This window comes from Mandrillus leucophaeus, unplaced genomic scaffold (genome assembly GCF_000951045.1).
Source record: "Mandrillus leucophaeus isolate KB7577 unplaced genomic scaffold, Mleu.le_1.0 Scaffold855, whole genome shotgun sequence".
NCBI classification, from domain to species: domain Eukaryota; kingdom Metazoa; phylum Chordata; class Mammalia; order Primates; family Cercopithecidae; genus Mandrillus; species Mandrillus leucophaeus.
Genome location: NW_012109308.1, coordinates 1,052,138 through 1,072,810, shown reverse-complemented (window position 1 = coordinate 1,072,810; position 20,673 = coordinate 1,052,138). Strand labels below are relative to the sequence as shown.

The window sequence follows — 20,673 nt, the reverse complement described above, 5'->3', positions numbered from 1 at the left end:
TACAGGCGCCTGCCAACTCACCTGGCTAGTTTTTTGTATTTTTTAGTAGAGATGGGGTTTCACCGTGTTAGCCAGGATGGTCTCGATCTCCTGCCCTCGTGATCCACCCGTCTCGGCCTCCCAAAGTGCTGGGATTACAGGCTTGAGCCACCACGCCCGACCGGGATAAATAATATTACCTTCATTTTATAAACGAGAAAACTGAGGCAAAGAGAGGTTAAATATTCTGCCAAGGGCATGCAAATGTAAGTGACAGAGTCAGAATCTGAACCCTGAGAGTCTAGCCCCAAAGCTTATACAGTAAGATGTACTGGACCAAAAGAACATAGTAATCTGTATCTGTATGAAATCTTGATTGCAAAATGTGTAGGGTGGTGGGGGTGGAGGTGGTGACCAGGGCCTGGTGCTCCTGGATGACCTCACAGTCCCCTGTGGAACCAAACCCAAACTAGGGCTGGGGTGCATGGGGGACTCTTTATGGACCAGCTGACCAGTTCGCCTTGGAATACTCTTTCTCAATTTCAGGGCAGCCTTGATAGGGAGGCTGCATACCCAAAAAAGGTGCTCAGCTTCTAAGGAGGCAGCGTATTGAAGATAATATCTGGGGTCAGCAATCTTGGGTCTCGTGTAGGCTGCTGATATCTCCAGTGAGCCGTTTGGCACCTCCTTCTCAGCAGTGGGTCCTGCTCTTTTACAAAGAGACATGCCGACAAGCCGCTGCCTTCAACTACACTCTAAGCAAGTTGGCCGAGAGGTGAATGATTCATGGCATCTCCCTGAAGACAAACCATCTTCCAAATTCCCCTCCACCTCTTCTTCATCTCTTGTTGGAGCATTTCTGCGGTCCCTGTTTCTGCAGAACACAGGTGCACCACTGCTTTACTGACCTCCTGCAACTTTCTCTTTTAAAGAATTCGCTGTAAGAATCAATGGATGCAGTGAGGGTAGTTTGGTTCTCGTCCATTTGGATAAATTATGACACTTAGGAAGGCGTCTCTGGGGAAGAATTACAGTCGCGGATCACAGGAACTTTAGTTTGTATGTTTTTCTCGCCCCAGCCTGGAAGGGACATTGTTCCTGAAACTTTCTCCTAATGACCAGTTTGCTCATTTTTTATGGGGTTTAATTTTGAGCTTCACAACTTGCAGCTATTTCAAATTGGCAAGTCTACCCCTTCTCCTAGGGCATCTATCTGCTGTTGAGTCTTCAGAAAATCACAGGTTCTCTTCTTGGCACATATATAAATGGGATCAAGCTGCAGAAATCTCTGCTGATAGCTGTCTCTGAAAGAAATCTGTGTTTTGGGTTCTGTGACTCTGTGCCAGGAAGATCTGCCTGTGAAGCCCTCAGAAGGCGTAGATCATCTCCGAGAAAGTTAACACACTTATTCACTGACGATGGTCACAAGGAAAGAGGGGAAGGGACAGGAAAGTCTTCTGAAAGTAGGACCTAGTTTTGAGCCCTGGCTGCCTTGGATCTTGGACAGATCACTTAACCTCTCTGAGTCTCAGTTTCCTCATCTGTAAAATGGGAATGTTAATCCTATCCACATTGTAGGATTGTCAGGAGTCTGAAATGAAATGATAGACATATAGTCTTGGGCAAAATGCCTAGTGCAGTGGCTGGCTTAACAAATGGTAATGATTATTACACTTACTTGATGGAGAAATAAAGATCGGATCACTCTGTGGTCACCTGTGGCCTCTGTGCCAGCAGCCACTCGTTTGTTATTCCTCTGAAATATTCAACTTGTGTAATTTTATATTTATGGCATGTATCAGCCTCTTTCGCTATTAATGCATTAAAATAGGTTTCATTTTTTATTGCGGATAAATTGCTGATGCTGTAAATCCTACTTCTTTTCCTTTACACTCTAGGGAGAAAAAGGAAAGGGATAATGCCGTTCAAGAGAATCAGGGAATAGAGACAAATGTCTTGGGAATCAGCCTGTTGGGACTCAGAGAAATTTTACCTTTTACATTTTACATGTACCCCAAACTTCATGGCTGTTTCCCAAAGAGACAATTGAAGCTGTGTTTGCTATTGGTTGTTTTGGGGATGCTCGAGGGTGTTGCCATGACGTCCACGGCCCAGCATTTGAAATAGTGTGGCTCAGTCCATATTGCAATTTGATGAAAGCTGCGAATACATCTGTGATTACTAGAAAGAAGAGTTCTGCTGTGTGCCTTTATCATTATTTTTTACTGTGGACTTCATTGCTGGCCAGAGGGAGGATCTGTGGCTGGAAGACAAGGCTCTCAAGAGTTCACCTGGCTCCACGCTGGGAGAGAGTCATAAGCAGACAAAAAGAAAATACTAAATAATTTAAGTGAAAAGTTGGCTACTAAACCCATAGGACTGAGTGCATATTGCATTTCTAGAGAAATGCCTTTTTCTCTGGTTAGGTAATAGCTTTAAGTGGCAGGCAAGGCCAGAGCTCAGTGGCCAAATAGCTTAACCAAGAAGGAAACTCCCGGAAGCACTCTCAGACCATCAACCGCGTGACCTCAGGTGGTTCACTCAGCTCTCTGGAGCCACTCTCTCGTCAGTGATGTGGAGCCCTTGCTTTTCTCTTGCCGGGTGCACAGCTGTGAGGCTTTGGCCTGCATTCCAGGGAGCCTCCTTGTCATACTCTGAATATGAAAACTGTGAAGGGGACGTGCTAGGAACGAGAATGCTGGTTGCTAGATACAAAGGGAGGCTCTTGCAGAGAGTCTCCTTTACAAAATCCATAAGTTCTCTCTTTGGTCCAGAAGAATTTATGAGTGGATGCATCAATAATGATTAAAAGAAAAAAGTGGCCGGGTGTGGTGGCTCAAGCCTGTAATCCCAAGACTTTGGGAAGCCAAGGTGGGTGGATCACTTGGGGTCAGGGGTGCAAGACCAGCCTGACCAACATGATGAAACTCCGTCTCTACTAATAATACAAAAATTAGCTGGGTGTGGTGACGGGCACCTATAATCCCAGCTACTCAGGAGGCTGAGGCAGAAAAATCACGTAAACCTGGGAGGCAGAGATTGCAGTGAGCCGAGATTGTGCCACTGTACTCCAGCCCAGGCAACGGCGAGACTCTGTCTCAAAAACAAAACAAAACAAAAACCAGTGGTTTGTGGAGTTTGAGAAAATGAGTGGGTGGTGGTGGCAGATTCTGCATGGCATTTAGCTTCATGCATGGTCCTTGGTTCCCAAGCATGGGGTGACCATACCCCTGTCCTGAAGTGGGGATGTAGTGGTAATGGTCAGCACTTGGAAACCCACCTTTTACGTGTGTCTGTTGTTCTGCTGTTGACCCTCTAGGACTCACCAGAGGGTAGTTCTTAGCATTTGGTCTCTTGGCCAGAGAGCAGAATTAGGCTTTAATTACTCTCAACTTTTGTTGGAGGAAAAATGTCAGCCTGGATTGCCAATCAGTTTCTGATCTCAGATGAGGCCTGAGGAACTGAGAGAGGTGGGAGAAAGGAAAGGTTACAGCTGAATCCCCTAAGTATTGCATAATGCAAGTCTGGGCCCCAGAGTGGCCTGAGAGGGACTCCTTTTCTCTTCTCATTGGAAACAGGAGGCATCAGAAGATATGCCCGCTCCATGAATAATCCTCTCCTCTCTCTTCTTTTCCTCGCTCTTGCCTCCATTCTCACCTGTACCCAACATATATAATTAGGTCTATATATGATCATCTAACCCTAAAATCAAAGCCAAGCAGAAAGGTAATTCATCTTTCCAAAGATGTATGAAGAACTAAAGCTACTTTCTGGGCTATTTTACAAGCAAGTATTTTTTATCCATGGGCTGATTGTCACAAAACTTTCTAGTAAATCAGCTATCTTCTTTTAAGACCCTGATTTTTTACTTAAAAAGATCCTCAAGCTTTATTTGAACCAGCCTTTCCCAGGGAGCTTGCTGCAACTGCAGCTTTCCATCCTCCACCCCACACTCTCTGATTCCGTGGCTTTGGGGCTAAAACCCAGCAACCAGTTTCCACAGACACCCAGATGTTCTGATGCAGATGGTCCATGACCATACTTTGGAAGCACTGTCTGGGGCCTGCATCTTCAATGCAAACCCTCATGATGCCCTTGGCTGAGTGGAAATCAGTGACGATCGAACATTCCCCTGAGCCCTAATATCCTTCAGATGAGTCTGGCATCTGGAAGGCAGCATGCTATGGAATCTGGCTTGCTGGAAGACAGAACTGTGTGCTGCTGTGGCGGTTGCAATGACTATTTCCAGAATAATTGTGCAAGTGCCTCACCTCTCTCAGCTTCAATTGCCTAATCTGAATGTTGAGCAAGTGCCTGACCCCCTCCTGAGCATCAGTTCCGTCATCTGTAACTTGGGGGCACTTGAATCAATCTCATCGTCGTGAGGATTAAGTGTGAAAACAGAAGGTACTTCAAGTGATCAGTAAATGATGAATCCTCAGTAAGTGGTAGCTTTCTTCTTTCTTTCCCTTAAGTTTCAGCCCCACAGATCTCTTTCGTCAGCTGTTATCATTGTAAAAATCATCAATGAAAGTCAAATAAACTAGCCTCCAATTATGAGGATTTAATCTGAGTGTATCTGAGTGTACTTATTTCCTTTTGTTGAAATTACTACAAATTTAATGGCTTAAAACAACATAGATTTTACTCTTACAGTTCTGGAGGGCAGAAGTCCTCCAGAGCTGTAAATCAGAGCTGTGCTCCTTCTGGAGGCTCTAGGAGAGAACACATCCCTTGCTTTCGCCCACTTTTAGGGGCTGCCATGCCTGTTGGCTTGTGACCACAGCACTCTGCCCTTTGCCTCTGGCATCACATCTCCTTCTCTGACTCTGACCCTCTGGCCTCCCTCTTTCTCTGCGGCCCTTGTGATTACACTGGGCCCATCCAGACAACCCACCCTGCTCTCCTCCTTTGAAGTCATTTCATCTGCAAAGTCCCTTTTGCCAAATAAGGTCACATGCAGAGGGTCCGTGAGTTTGGATGTGGACACCTTAGGCATTATTGTGCCTGCAAACCTGGGTTTTGATATTTAGCATTAGATATTTAGCAAGAGAACCTGAAGATCTGATGTTCTGACTCCTTCTGCCAAAGAGATCACTGGGACAGTTCAGACACCAGAGAAAGGAGATATTTTCACCTGGAGTTTTGTGGTTCCCCACAGTCAAACTTTGCTTTCCCACCGCAGCCAGGACAGAAGTCCTGGGCAATAATGTCATATGGCCTGGAAGAACAAGGGTTTCAATGTCCTATGAAAGTGCAGCAAGCTCTCTGAGTCATCAGAGAAAGGGTCTCTCTTGTTGAAAGTATGTGGCATTCGAGTTATTTTAAAACCGGCAACCCATGGGCTTACATTCAGCTTAAAAAGATCCATTGAGAACCAGCTACATAGAAGCCCTCATTCCTAATGAGAATATTTGTTTAATCCTTCATTTCCCCACCCAAGGGTGGTGGTGTACACTAATAGTAACAATGACTTTACTTCTGGACAATCTAAGTAGCTGTCTCAAGTCCACTATTGCTTTTCCTTCCTCTCCTAGTTAATAGAGTCATTTCTTTCGTTAATAAGCACCTACTGAGCACCAAGTATGTATGAAACAATGATCCGTGACTTTGAGAGACTAGCCATTTGCTGAAGGAAAGAAACTTATAAACACTCTAGTACACTGCAGTAGGATCAGTGACCTAGCAGACAAGAGCTCATGGCATGGGGGTCCTTCTGGGGACGGATTGGATTGTGAGGTTGTCCATATAACTGACATTTAAGCTGCAAGACTAAGAAATATCCACACGAAGCAGGGCAGAAAAGACATCCAGGAAAGCAAAGGAACTTATGCAAAGGCACTGAGGAATGACAGAACCACCAGCTGAGCACCTAGTTCCCCATGGCTAGAGAGGAGCCACAGACTACCTGAACCAGGACAAGATTGTTTAGCAGGGGAGTGACATGGTCAGATTCTGTTTTTCAGATGCAAGTTGGCAATCTGCATGGAGGATTACTTGAGATAAGGGAAGAGAGACCTGTGTCAAAAAAGTCAGTTAGCATTTAAGTGACAAATGACAGCAGCCTTTTTTGAACCTGTGGCAGAGGAATTGGAGTGAAGGGGTTGGATTGAGCAGTTGGAATCAGTAGCTTATTTGGTGTATGAAGAGAAAGTCAAGGGAGACTGTGATATCTTTATGGAGTTGCCTCTTGGTCAATGGTGTTGAACAAAATGAGAAATATGCGAAGAAAATTAATTTTGTGGTGAAATGGGTGTGTTTGGGGATATGACAAATTTGAGTTGCCTTGGGATATGAAGTGGAAATGTCTGTATGTAGTTGGTTGAAAATTTTAGATATAAAGATAGATTGATATAGATATCAGATAAAAAGGTAGCAGAAAGTGGTGCCACAGAAATAAAGTCCATGAGTGCAGTTGAAGAAGTGGTGGGAAGAGACTAAGGATAAGAAGAGGAGCAGCCTGTCCAGGTGGACCCTGGATGAACAATACCTCTTCTATTTCTCTCACCTCTCTAGCACCTTTTAAATCCTACATGGCCAATCTGTCTCTTCACCCACTGAAAATGGTAAGCTTGCAACTCTGTCTTTCCAATTCCAGAACCGCATGCTTGGATGGTAGATGAAAAGTTTTCTGGGAAAGACCTCTTATTATTTTCCTTTAAAACATATTGGAGACATTTTACAGCTTAAACCAAACAGTTTTTTCCTGGGAGTTATGTCTGGAAAAGAAAAGCATGATCTCTGTAGTCAAAGACCTCTAAAGAAGCACTGCTGACTATTTTTAGCATGAGTGTAAAGATGAATGCTGGAGATATGGCTGGAAAAGTAGAGAAGGGGGTGAGGGAAGGAGGAGCAAGTGACTTAGAGAGACCTCATACCCTTGAGAAGGTGAAAAGGAGCCAATTCTTTAGGGCACCATTTCCCAAACTTCAATCACTCATTCTCCACCTTCATGGTTTTGCAAGATTCCCCATACCATCTACACAATTATTCACTTCACTTTTTTTCTCTAAATCCATCCACTTTTTGAATTTAAAAACATGTTTTATATCAAACAGGCAATATCACTTTTGGAAATGCAGACCTGCATCAATTACAGAAATATTTAAAAGGGCTAGTTTTAAAAGTTAAAGCCTTCAATAAAAAAAGTAAAAATGATTGTATTCTAGCTAGATAACTATTGCTTGCTCAGGGCTGTGAACCTGAGACCTGCTCTTTCTTTGCAGAGAAATGTGATAAGCCAGCATTAGGAAGATTTTAAAGACGTTCTAGTACCAAACTCAGATTTTCCCCTCTAGGTTGTTGGAAGGATTGAAATAAATTTGAAAAGAGAACAACTTTCGTACTAAGTAATTTAACGTTATTTAATCTTGGATACTATGGTGGCATTCACTCAACCCTTTGGGTAACTTGTGCTAGGATTAATGCTAAGAAGAAGTGAAGGAAGTGATTGGGGCGAAAACAGGCTGGAATCAGCTTGTGGTTTAGAGCCAATTGCCGCTCACTTCCTGTGGAGACTATGGTAGTCAAAACAAAAGGTTCCATTCACCTTGATGTACATAATTCCCTGCAAGCTCCTGAGAGCCATGGATAGAATCTCTAGGCACTGGTGTTGGGACTGTGCTCTTGGTGAGATAGGGTGTATCCAAGTGTTCAATGGTAAGAGGAGAGTCAAGGAGGCTCAGGGAGCAGAGAGAATGAGTTAGATAGAACCAGATGACCCCACATGTCTTGATAAGAGCAAGCAGCATAGCCATAGCCTCCAGCTGCTGGAGCCTCTGGGAAATACCACTTAGGAAACCATATGCATGGCTAACTTAGCAGCAACATCTCCAGAGAAGAAGATCCAGTGAGCAATCCATCATGCGCCCATCTGCTTTATGTACAGTGACATGCACTGAGCACATCCATTACCTGGGAGAGAGATTGCAGCTTAACAAGGCTTGGGGATGAGTATTTCACATCACTTATTCATTCGTTTCTAAGATCTGACTTTCCAGAACACAATGCAAGTTTGAAGTCATTTGAATGTTTTCTAAAAAAAAAAAAAAAATGACAACTCTCATCTTCCCACTGTTGCAACGATGGGGCTGTTGTTCAGATCTCTTTGCTTTCATCAAATTAATTGCCCATTCCCTGCAATGGCTTAGATACAAGGATGTAGATTCTGTCTGGGAGAACAGTCTGGCTTTGAGTGGTAATAAGGGATATATGCATACAATTGCTTTTCTTCTGGAAAGGAAGGTGTGCAGGAAGGTTTGCTAACCCATCCCGGGGTGTAACTTAATTTAGAATGTTTGCTGGAGATGTTTGAAGTAAGTGCTAGAAAAATGCAAACATTCTCAGACGTGTTGGAAGGTCATAGTTTAGCCAAATATTGTCACTTTTAATTCGGCTTAGAATATCAGAATGTCAGAACTAAAAGGGACTCTTGGGACCGTTTAATTAAAGACCCTCATTTTTCAGATGGGGAAAATGATTTGCCCAAGGCCAGGTCATGAAACTCATAGTAGACTTGGAAATCTTGCCCTTTTTACTCATATAGGCCAAATAAAAAATCATTTTAAGGTAGTAGAAAATACATTATCTGGCTCCGGAAGAGAAGGGAAACTATCCAAAATTTAAATGGAGGTTAGTTCAAATTGATTCTTCTTGTTTATGATGAATAGTTTTATCCTCTCTAACTGTCTAGACATTTAATAATTTTTGTCCTCCTAATGATTAGAAAATTTGTTCAAATTGAGAGATATAAAAAAAGAAGCAGGAAAAAGAGAGCAATTGATGAAACTTCTACTTAGGCTTTCCAATGCTGCAGGGCTCTTCCAGGACCCTCTTTTTTAAAGGAAGACGTCACATTGAGGTGAAAGGCATTTATCTGTGAGCAGTCCTGCATCTTCTGTTATTTGATTAAAAACAGGTGGCTCCTCTTTATAAGGAGCTGATGGGTTCCATGAAAAGATGCTCAAGGCCCTGTGTAAGTAAGTACAAGCACCTCCTGCCTTCCAGGCACAAGGTCTCTTACTCAATGAAATCTCAGGATTCTGCCAGAGAGAATGAGAAGTTTTAAAAGAAGACATAGGCAACCCAATTAGGCTCCAGTCTGCTCGGGCCCTGAGCTGCCAGTTTTCAACAAAAAGAGAAATGTAATAGAGAAAGCAAAACTGTTCACTTTGGTCAACAAAATTAGATATCGTCAACGGAAAATCCTGCTTTTGACCACTTTTCTACTATGCCATGGAAAGTGGTCTTCCAGCTAAGGGGGCATTGATCTTTCCAATAAAAACAGGTATAAGCCCTTGGATTTGTACAGAGGTTTGCAGTTGCAAAAGACATTCACATATATGATTTCATCTGGTCTTTATGGCAACTCTGAATAGGGATAATCGTTCCCTATGCAGATAAGGAAAGTAAGCCCAGGTTAAGTTAGCTGATGTCAGACTTGGGGATTAAAACACAGATCTTTGACTCTAAGTTTACACTGTATATCATGTTTCCATTTTGTCACTTACAAAAATCTACTGCAGCAAACTTACTCTGTGCTAGAAGGAAATGACATACTTAGAAATGAACATAAAGTTCTTATCATGGTTCTCCACTGTGCCAAGTAAGTGCTTGGCATGGCATAGCTGCTGTTGAGGAAGAGGCAGTGTGGTGGAATAATTAAAATCACAGGTTTGAGATTTGAAAAATCTGGATGTGAGTCCTGAGTTTGGCCCTTTCTGCTCTCAGAAAATGCTCTATGTGAGCGAGACCGAATGCCTTAACTTCCCTGAGGGTGGAATGAGATGCAAATGTGTGTGCCAAGCTTACCATGATGCCTGCACTTAGTGTTTGATGAGTGTAGGGATGATTACATCAAAAGGGTATGCTCATAGACTTTGCTGTAAGGAAACAAAGCAATCCCTGCCTTGGAACCAGATGTTAACATTTCATAGTTAAATACCTTGGTTTTTTTGGTCTCAGATATTCAGAGGCCTCCTGTTTTTGCCTCTCTTGACTTTCTGCATGTAAAAGTTTGCTAGAGTGTTCAGTGAACCCTATGGCTTTATAGTCTACAGAGCAGACCTCGCTTGTGGCCAGGTACCTGTATATGATGCACGCCGTGTTCTGGCAGGTACTGCAATTGTTGAGATCTTGGCCAGTTCGATAAAAGTTGCGCCTGCAAGACAGAGCATTTGCTGGATAAATCTATGGGCAAAAGTCACATGGGCCACAAACATTCAACCTACTGGTCCCTTAGTCCCTATAGCACAGCATTCATGGTGCTCTTAAGTTGCATGGCCATTACAAATAAGGAAACAAGAAAGTCATGACAATAGGAGCTCACATTTCTAGAAGGCTTCATACATGTTTAAAGACTTCCCAAGCTGAGAGTTTTTTCATGCTGACAACAATCCTGTGAGATGAGGGATTCTGCAGGTGAATGGAAGGGAGGTTATTAAAACTCCTGACCTCTTAGTTCAGTACGTTTCACTCTGCATATCACAGTGTTTCTCTCCTATATGGCAGTGCTGATTCTGATTCATACAGCAAACGCCAGTTAATGACTTCTCTCTCCTACCCTTTTTGATGAGCTTTAACCATTGCTTCTTCTCTGTCTTTAGAGAGCACTTTCTGGAAGGACGAGCATTTCACGTCTAAACAAATAACTGCCTTTTCCTCCTATACTGGTGCTGAGTCATCCAGGACAGCATTTTGTGACTTTTTTCTCTTGGCAGAAAATGAATTGTGCAAAATGAACTGTGATCTCATTTCAGTTCCAATTAGTTGGTCATTGATGGACCAGCCCAAGTCATCAAAGTAGTCAGTACAGGGGAAGGTCAATAGTAAGCTGAGTGGCCACCTCAAGTCCTTTGTCACAATGACACGAAGAACGGAAATACTGTACAAATGCAGTAACTTGCTAAGAGGAGGGGGATGGGGAAGTGCCTTCCTGCTATCGTTTTCCCCCATCATATATCAACGGAACCCTCATCTTCATAAAAATCATTTTTGATCCTACTGCTCCATTGCTGCCTTTTCCCATTCTGTTAACACCTGAAAACGAAAACAAACAGCAGTAGAAATCCACAAATATCCACCAAAGCCTAGAACTAAATGAAATTGCATTAGAGAAAAGGGAGGTCTGTGGTTATGATTTGGAGAAACAACAGTACTTCAAACATTTTGGAGACATTTTTACTAAAAGAAACCAAAGCTGTCTCTGCCCCTGTGTTAGCAAATGACTTCACCCAGTCATTTTTAATATGAAAAAAAAATCTCCTTACCCTTCAGTGAGAGCTCGAGCTTTCTCCAAGTCTTGAATTACATTCAAAAGGACTTTAATTTTCTCTTGGTTCGAGTGCAGAGATTCTTCCACGGATTGCAGTCGGCCTTGGAGGTCGCAGAGTTCACCCCGTGCCAGGTGAATTTGATTAATGTCACTAATCTCCCTGTTGCTCTGAAGTTTGGTCTCACTCTTTGGAAGAGAGGATGGGAGGTGATCACTTCCTGGACAATTTGGAAACTCCAGGGTGTCTGACTCAGTGGGGTTGTTTGCCGTCTGCCCCTGACACCCAGGGGCAGATTTCGATGCACTGTTAATTTTGAGTGACACCAGATTCTGGTGATTGTTACTTGATGAAGGACAGTCTGAGGCTCTTCCTGGGTAGGCTGACTGGCTGTGGGAGCCTGATGAGGGGGAACTGTGAGTCCGTGGAGGTGAAGGAACACACGCTTCCTTTGACTGAGATGACAGTGGGCCAAAGTCTTTGTCATCCGAGTTGTCTTTGGGCAAAAGCAATTCAGGTTTAAGTTTCTCTGTGCCTGGTGTGTGGCTGGCAACGCTGGTGGCATTTAAGCAGGAGGTGGATTTTTCTGAATCTGGTAGAGTCATCCTTCTCCCATCACCTGGACATGTGTCACCCAAAGGGTGTATGGAGTTACTTACTTCAGCTGGCCTGTCTGGGCTGAGAGCAGACTCTCTAGCTTCCCAGGAAGGACTGTGATAAATATCATCTGGAACCTGAATGGCAGCTGTGGCTTTCTCTAAGGACCTCCAAGTTCCTGCTTCCAAGCATATGCTAACAGGACCATTGCTTTGCACCTTGGGGACCCTCGGGAGGAATGTGTGGGACATCTTGACCCTTCGAGGCCCATCCTCAAGATGCTGAGCCAACCTTAAGTAGGCAAGGTCAGAAGACACAATGTCCTGTTCAGAGAGGTTGCCGTTGACCTGGATGGCACTTTGGGATGCTGTTGGCATTTCCACCAGGGACTTGCTGGCTGTGAGTTTCTTCCTTTTGAAAACTGGGAAATGCTTCCTGAGACTGGGGGAAGTTTGGATCGCAACGTTGCGAAAGCCCCCTGCCTTCTGGGACCTGGGGAAGGACAGCGAGTAGGTGGGGGGATGATGGTGCCTGCTTGCTTGAGTTTTCCCCATCACAGCCAGGTCTTCTGGAGTTCGGACATCAACCTCAGCTAGGCCAACTGGATTCTTAGTGGTCCCATCTTCCTTGAATCTCACCTGCTGGGATTTGCTCCTGCGGTGGTGAGGTTGTTTCACAAACTCTACTGATTCTAGACTGTTACGCTTTAGAAGCACAGGTCTCACTTTCATATTTTGCTGGGCCATTGAGCCTCAGTGGGAAGGATCAGGACCATACACTTCTCCTAGGCACATCTCCCCTTAGGTCTTTGGAGCAGTATCTAATGATGGTATTTCAAACATAGAGAACTGCCGGCCAGGATGGAGTTGTCTTCTCCTCTTAGTATGGGAAATCCTGTTGGCCATTCCCAACCTCTAGAGTCTACGTAGGAACTAGCTGTAATGCTTTCCCTGCAGTTAAAATATTAATTCATTGTAGTATAATTGCTCCTTGAAAAAACAAATGAGTTAGGCTAACTATTAAACATCTGATCTACCAAGAGAGCTGGTAGGCTGTTTATCAAGGGAGGCTGGCATGCAGTTCTGATCTTGGAAGATCTGGTTGTCTTGAACAAAAAGACAACAAAAGTACCATTTAGGGGGTAGTGCCAGACTCCCAGTGAGTGAATTCCAAAAGAAACCTGCTACATCTAGAACATACGGCTTTTTCTCCCCCCGCCCCCAGAGCATTAATGTCCAGTGTGAAACTGCAGGAAACTTAAATGCATCTTCTTTTCATAGCAGGTAAATAGGTGGAGAAATAAATGACCTGGGGGTTTGCTACTTTGATGATACATGATGCGCCCAAGGGAACACTCCCATTTATGTCAATCACAAATTCCTCCTTTGGGGCCATTGTTTTCTTTCATGTTGTCTCTCTTTTCTTCAGTGAGGGAAACTTATCTTCCTAAATAGCCTCACAAAACCCAGTGGGGTATGACCAGGACAGGATTGAGGAATCATAGGGGATTCAGTGGGCAGAGTCCCTGTTGTGGTATCTTGGCTGAAGTTCACATGTGGGCACGGTGAGCTATGTCTGTAGCCTCCAGGATGACGTATGTTTGCTTGGCCTCAGGGGCTGAGGTCTGAGACCAGCTGGGGTCTGAGATCTGCAAGCAGGCGAGGAGCACCTGAAAGGGAAGAGACAACAGTTGCCGCTGAGAACGTAGTTTCTGTGGACCTGGATTTCTCTTCCAATTCTAATTTCCTAGCTGAGTATTTTGAGTGGAGGGTCTAGGAGTAAGTTAACCATGTGACCTTTCTCTCGGTTCTCTTTGTGAGCTAGGCACTTTGTGGGTGCAGGGCCTTGGAACAAAATGCCTGTCTGCCTGGACCCTTTTCTCTCTACACTTCCACACATCACCCAGACAACTCCTATTCATCAGTTGGGAGTCCCAGCAATTTCTCAGGGAGCCTTTACAATGACTCCCCCTTACTCACACACCCAGTGCCAAGACCACATCAAGACCCATTGTACATCCTCGTCACATTTTTCACAATACAAATTGTAGCTGTTATTCAATAAGCATTTGTGTATGTATTTATTTAGTGTGCATCTCCTCCACCACCCTGTAGGCTCCAGGAGGGCAGAGACTGGAACTATCTCATTCACTGCTTGAGCATTCCCAGCCCTCTTTCTAGCTCACTATAGGTGCTTAAGGAGAATTTGTTGAAAAAGTGGGTGGTTGGATGAAGGGCAGGTCCTTCTGAAGTAAAAGAGAGCCTGGGCATGAAGAGGAGTGAAGGTCCTAGAGTATCCTGCTAGGGAAACGGGATCTGTGGACTCGTTCTGCTATGACTGCAACTTTATTTAAGGACAAAATTCTCCCCTGATGTCTTCATTTCTTATTGCTTTCCAGGAGATAAATGTGCATGAACTTCTCTGAGAAACAGCTACCTCATAATAATAATAGCCACCATTTATTGAGTACCTACTTTTACCATGCTGAGGACTTTACTTGCATTAATTAAAACAACTCATATTTACTCAGTACTAACTAATGTGACAGATGCTGTTCTAAGCACTTTCCAAGCCATAACTCATTCATTAATCACAAATGACTCTATAAGGGTAGATAATATTTTTGTCCCCATTTACAGTTGAATAAACTGAGGCCCAGAAAGGTTAAGTAACTTGCCTAAACATATCCTACTCCCTTTCCAATATTGCATTATCTCATTTAATCCTTACAAAAAATCCATGAGGTGCCATTATCCCCCTTAGACTTATGGGGAAATTGAAGCTTAGAGAGGGTAAGTACTCAGTAGAGGAGCTAGAATTTGAACCTAGATGTCTGTCATTCCAAAGTCCACATTCTTAATCATGAAGTTATGACTCTGCCCTTTTGGGATCTGCATGATATGTTGACAGTTGCTAAGAACAAGGGTAAAAGACCCTTGCAGATCTGGAGAGATGCAGGGAACTGTCCCCTGGCCTTGCCATGGCAAAGCAAACCAGAGGGTTTGCTGCAAGTCAGAGGGATTACAATGGCACTGAAATGAGGAGAGTTCTAAGCCTGTCCGGATTGACTGAGGGATTTTAAAAGAAAATAAAAGTAATAAAATAGCCCACAAGTATTTGGCTGGCTCTGAGAAAGTCGTCTGTCTTAGAACCCAGCTGTATTGGTCTGGTCCCATGCTACTAATAAAGACATACCCGAGACTGGGTAATTTATAAAGAAGAAGAGGTTTAATGGACTCCCAGTTCCACATGGCTGGGGAGGCCTCGCAATCATGGTGGAAGGCAAAGGAGGAGCAAAGTCATGTCTTACATGGTGGTGGCAGGCAAGAGAGAGGGCATGTGCAGGGAAACTCCCCTTTATAAAACCATCATATCTTGTGAGACTTATTCACTATCATGAGAAAGACCCACCCTCATGATTCAATTACCTCCCACCAGGTCCCTCCTACTACACGTGGGAATTATGGTAGCTACAATTAGAGATTTGGGTGGGGACACAGCCAAACCATATTGCCAGCCAGCCTTATCATACAGATAAAAACCTTGGCTCCATAAACGGAGACTATTACTAACGTTTTCCATCACACCATTTGGGGTGTTCATTGTGAGTGCAGCCTAAACTTTGTCTATCAGACTTCTGCTTTCCCCAAGAATTGCTAGATAATGTTCATAGGAACTTTGGCTTTTCCTGATCCTAGATGCCTTGAGAGGGTCCAACTAACCCAGCAGTGCTGGGAGAGTGTGTGGCACATCCTGGAAGATATTTGGATTCATCTAAAATGCTAATGAGTTGTCAACTTGTCATCAACCTTTTCTACTAACTACTGCTAACATTCTGAGTGCACCTTAGAACCTGATTCAAACCCTGCCCCTTACTGGCTGAAGGACTTGGTGTGTTTTTCGTCTGTAAAGTGGGGATGACATAGTGTAGACACAGACTCATGAGTCTGATGTGAAGTCAGTGAGACAGTGTATGCAAAGCTCTCAGCCCAGAGCCTGGCACACATTAGGCAATCGGTGTGTGTTTTCTACCATTGCTGTTATCAGTATTGCAATCACCTGCAGCCAGGGCTTCTTGCTGTGAATGCCAGGATGTGTGTGGATGTGCTGTATCTAGGGAGAGGGACGATAACTTTCAGCAAAGCTCATGGAGCTCTGTGAGCCCCAGTGGTGGATGAACCACTATCTGTAGCTTTTCCAGAGCAGGTAGAGCCATCGTGGGACAGAACGAGCAGAGTTTCATGAGCAGGTTGTTCCTCATTTGCCTTGCCTGTTTGAAGAGCAGGGTTGGCTTCTAAGAGTGGCATTGTCACCTACCTCTCTGAGGAGATGAACCTACTGATCCCGAGTTGCTTTACACAAAAATTCCAAACAACGGAACTTTTAAAATTAGTCCTATGTTTCAATGACTTTGTATAGGACTTTTAGGTCTGGGAGAATCCAGTAGACAATTTCCTCAGTCCATGACTAAATCCTTTCTGCATCTTCCTCCTCAAATAATAATTAAGCCTGCCTGGATGCCTGTGATGATGGGGAGCTCAGTACCCAATTCCCTAGTCCATAATAGTTATTTTCATTAATAATAGCAAATATGTATTAAAAACTCACTGTTAAATGCTATGTTAGCACCTGGCATTTAATCCTCAAAATGACCTTCTGTATATTATCCCCGTTTTGCAGAGTACGCAGTTGAAGTTTGTGAGATGATCACATGCTTGAAAACACACAGTTCATACTCGTCATCTTTGTACTGCAGAGCCTAGATATTTATATGTGTACTTTTGTGGGTTTCCTTGACTAATTATTTTTTGCCTTCTTAACTGCTTATTAGCACTTCATTCTGGGAATGATAACTCACACAGGCTACGATTGTCTGAGGCTGGTTTTCATAAGAGCTAATGCCTAGTGCGTTGATTATGTGCCAGGCATTGTGATTGGTATGTTTCATTTACTCTCTTCCTTAATCCTATGACACTCTTAGAGGCAGGTGCAATCAGTTCCCCATTTTATAAATGAGGAAACTGAGGCACAGAAGATGAACATATTTGTACCAAGTTGTTCACACTGATAAGTGATGCAGCTGTCATTTGGACCCACAGACTGACCCTGAAGAATAGGCTTCTCACCGTTGGGCCTTCTTGCCTTCTTCAGGACTGGAAAGATTAATATTTTTGTGCAAGGCTAGCAAGCAGGTTTCAAACTCCCTCCACATTTTCATTCTGAAAGTCAGTCATTATTCTGGTGTTAGCCCTGCCTTTTCTCCAGGAAGTTTATGTATCCTTTAGATGTTTTCTTTTAATCTTTAAAAGCAGTTGGTTTTCTGCTTATAAATATATTATTTGTTCATTGTAAAAATTCAAGTAATACAAATAAACAACAAAAGGAAGAAAAAAATTACCTGAAATCTTACCACCCAGAAAGAGCCACAATACACCAACAATTTGGTGACATTCATTCTAGCCATCTGCCTGTGCAATGCTTGCACAGAAATTGCATACACAGAGAAGCTTATGGACAGAAAGCCTTTTGTTCACTGAACAACCTGGAGAAAGTTACACATTATGGCATACAGGTCACACTGTCCTTTTAAGTAGGCTAACATGAATTTGTCTAGTTATACAATTATCTATTTAAATAGTATTTTTGTGGACATTTAGGTTGTTTATAAATTTTTGGTATTATTTAAAAGTCTATAAATAACATTTTTTGTATGTAAATCTTGGAGCACTTGTCTAATTATCTCCTTGGAATAAATGCCTGAAGAAGAATTACTGGGTTAAAGTAGCTGTGCATTTTACGTTTTGTTGATACTACCATGTTACCACTCATCCTTCTATAAAGTTCTAACGTGCAACGCTGCCATTACTGTGTGAGAAGACCTTTCACCAGAACCTCTTTGTTACTGTGCTTGGTCAGTTTATGATAATTGTTTTTGTCATTGCCAATAAAGTACAAAAGAAATTGTATCTCATTATTCTCGATCGGGAATTTATATAAGAGTGGACTTTTTTTCATATATTGGTTTTACACAATGTTTGATACAAATAAAGGCTGAAAAGTTGAAAATGAAAATTTGAATAGCCAAGCAAATGTGGAAACTCTCGTGTTTTAGACAGAACCTAGGAAGTTTAGGAAATACAAAATTTTCTGTTGACAAAAATATTTTGTGTCCCAACTCTTCTGCCCTTGATGTCCACCATGACCCTTGTACAGACACATCTTGGGGAATACACCTGGCTAAAAGCACCCTCTGGAGGCCTTTAAGTTTTATGGGCTCCCAGTTGTCCATTAATTCACATTTTCCTAGGCATTGGAGGTTAGGGCTAAATTAATATCCTGGCCAGGATCTAGAATCGTTCCCTAGAGGTGGTCACAGCTGCCCCACGGCTGGAGCTATTGTTGATCTTTGCAACACTTTATTCTGTCCTCCCTTGATTATTGACTTTAGTGAACATGAACCAACGGTTTATGTTGCATCTATGCCTTTGGCCCACATCAAATGGTCCTCATGGAATCAGTGTCCATTCAGTAGATACAGAAACATTGGACAATATCTCTGTAGGTTGCCCACTGTGGGCTTTCACTGGAATTCCTGCCCAGTCCTCTTTTCTCAGTGTATTTAGGCCATACAGTGAGGGGTTAAGTACATAGGATTTCGCTTATTATCTACCTAGATGAGACTCTTCCACTTTCTGACTATTGACCTGGAACAAGTGAATTGATCTTTGTAAAACCACCTAGACTGATTGTGAGAATTAAATGAAATAGTTATATTAAATGGTCAGGATAGTCAGTGTTCACGCTTCAGATAGAACCCAGCTGGTAACCATGAGATACTTGTGAACTGGTCTTGGGCCCTCCTCTTTCCCTTAGGATAGTAAACTGTAGGTGCATTCATGGGAAGGAATGTACAAAGATGGCATTCCCTTCTACGAGGAATGTACAAGGAGTCCTATCTCCCTGCCGTCTCTGTACTTTGTGTACTTTAGCATTGTGCTTGTCTCTCTATATTGTCATGATCTGCTGACTTCTAGCCTCTTCAACTAGACTATAAGCTCCTTGAGAGACAGGTGGTGATGGTCTACTCCGAGTCCTTATCCTCCACTTGACACAGAGAGGGTCGGTCTTACATAAATTCTTGTAAAACAAATGAATATAATCCTGTATTATCTAATTTGCCTTAGCTTCTATGACATGGAATAGTTGGATAGTCGCATAGAATAAATATTTGCATAACTAAGAGTGAAGGAATTAATTCACTTCCAACATTTTTTTTTTCTTTCAAAGATTTATTATCAGTAGGTCTCATGTCTGTTCTCTAGTCTACTATGCTTTCTCTCTTTATGACAGATTTAATTTGGTTGGACTTTATTGAGATTCTGCTGTGAGGTGGGCACTGTAATAAATACTGTGGAGATTCCAAGGAGGAGTAAGACCTGACCCCTATTGTAGCTCTAAGAAAGGACCTTGCAATGCCAACCTCATATGGAATCTGTTCCTGAGAATTGCTACACAATGTTGTACAGGGTAGGGGAGGACTTAGAGGAAGGCATTTGATTCATTTCATGCATCCAAATTCTACCTTACTTATGAGGGTGCTTTACATGTTAACTGGGGTTCAGACTGTCCTTCATGCCAGGAGTCAGCAAGTTTTTTCTTTAAAGGGCCAGATAGTAAATATTTCCATCTTTGCTGACCACACAGTTTCTGTTGCAACCATTCAGCTCTGCCATTGTGGCAAGAAATAAGTCATAGACAATATGTAAACAAATGACTCTGGTTGTGTTCCAATAAAACTTCATTTATAAAATATGCAACTGAATGGATTTGACCTGGGAGCCATAGTTTGACAACCTCCGCTTTAGGCACTGGGAAGTCATTGGTGGTTTTTGAGCAGGAGGCTCTTGATTAGGTTGTTTTTCAGAGGAGGCTTTGTTTGCTGACACATTGCCATCTCCCTTCTCTGAACTTAGTAATAATAACCTTTACTATTTATACCACACTTTACAACTTACAAAGCATTTTCAAATCCCATGTAATCCCCACTAGGGAGGCTGGGAAGCATTATCCCTGTTTTAAAGAAGAGGAATTCAATCCAGAAGGATTCAATGATTTGTCCTAAGTCACAGAGGTAGACTGGAACCCTGTTTTCCTGCTACTAGCCTTAGGGCTCTGGTGGAGACCCCGACTTTCCCTCCCTTTAGCTGGCCAGACATCTAACTACTTTATGTGTTAGTCCAGTTTCCTCAGCTGCAGGGTGCATTTCTAAGGTGTAGGGATATGTCTTCCACTCTTTTTCTATCCTCCAAAGTCCTAAGCACAGTGGTGAGTCTTTAAGGAGCCATTTACTATTGATCATTCACCTCTGGGCCTTGTGGTTCAAAGTTTGCTTTCCTTCCATTTGTATTCAGTTAATTGCTCGGTCAAATCTGTTGGTAAGGGTTACTCCATACTCATCTGAAATCAAAGGGTTAATGCTTGTGGTCCAAGTCTTCATTTATCTTTCCAATTTGAAATTTGGAAAGATAATTTTCCAAATTATATATTCCAAAAATATACCCCTTTCCGGCAGCTTTCTCAATAGGGAAAAGGGTATATTTTGGGGGTCTGCCTAAATCTACATTTTGTTGTAAGTGGTCAAAGAAACAAAGGGAATTGACTTTCTTTTTAGCACCTGGGATTACTAAGCATGGGTGAACTTGAGGAAAGAATTAGGCACCAAAAAGTGAGGTTAAAATCCAGACTTATATATTTGGGACCCTGAAAGATGTTGGATACGTACTGATTAAGAAATCTTGTTCTCACTTTCCTATATACCATGTTTGAC

The 20,673-nt window shown here is 42.8% G+C and overlaps 2 protein-coding genes across 2 annotated transcripts in view; one reads left to right on the top strand and one right to left on the bottom strand.

The window, feature by feature from the left end:
* Positions 1 to 20,673, top strand: part of DOCK2 (dedicator of cytokinesis 2) — a 450,129-nt gene that overhangs the window by 228,281 nt on the left and 201,175 nt on the right. The gene's annotated exons all lie outside the window — the stretch shown is intronic.
* The window catches only part of FAM196B (family with sequence similarity 196, member B), a 122,485-nt gene that overhangs the window by 13,316 nt on the left and 88,496 nt on the right, over positions 1 to 20,673 (bottom strand). The window contains exons 2-3 of the mRNA XM_011968669.1: positions 11,247 to 13,515; positions 10,064 to 10,138 (exon numbers count right to left, since the gene is read on the bottom strand). Coding sequence (XP_011824059.1) covers positions 10,064 to 10,138; positions 11,247 to 12,592 — 1,421 coding nt within the window. The 5' untranslated portion in view covers positions 12,593 to 13,515. The remainder of the gene's footprint in view (positions 1 to 10,063; positions 10,139 to 11,246; positions 13,516 to 20,673) is intronic.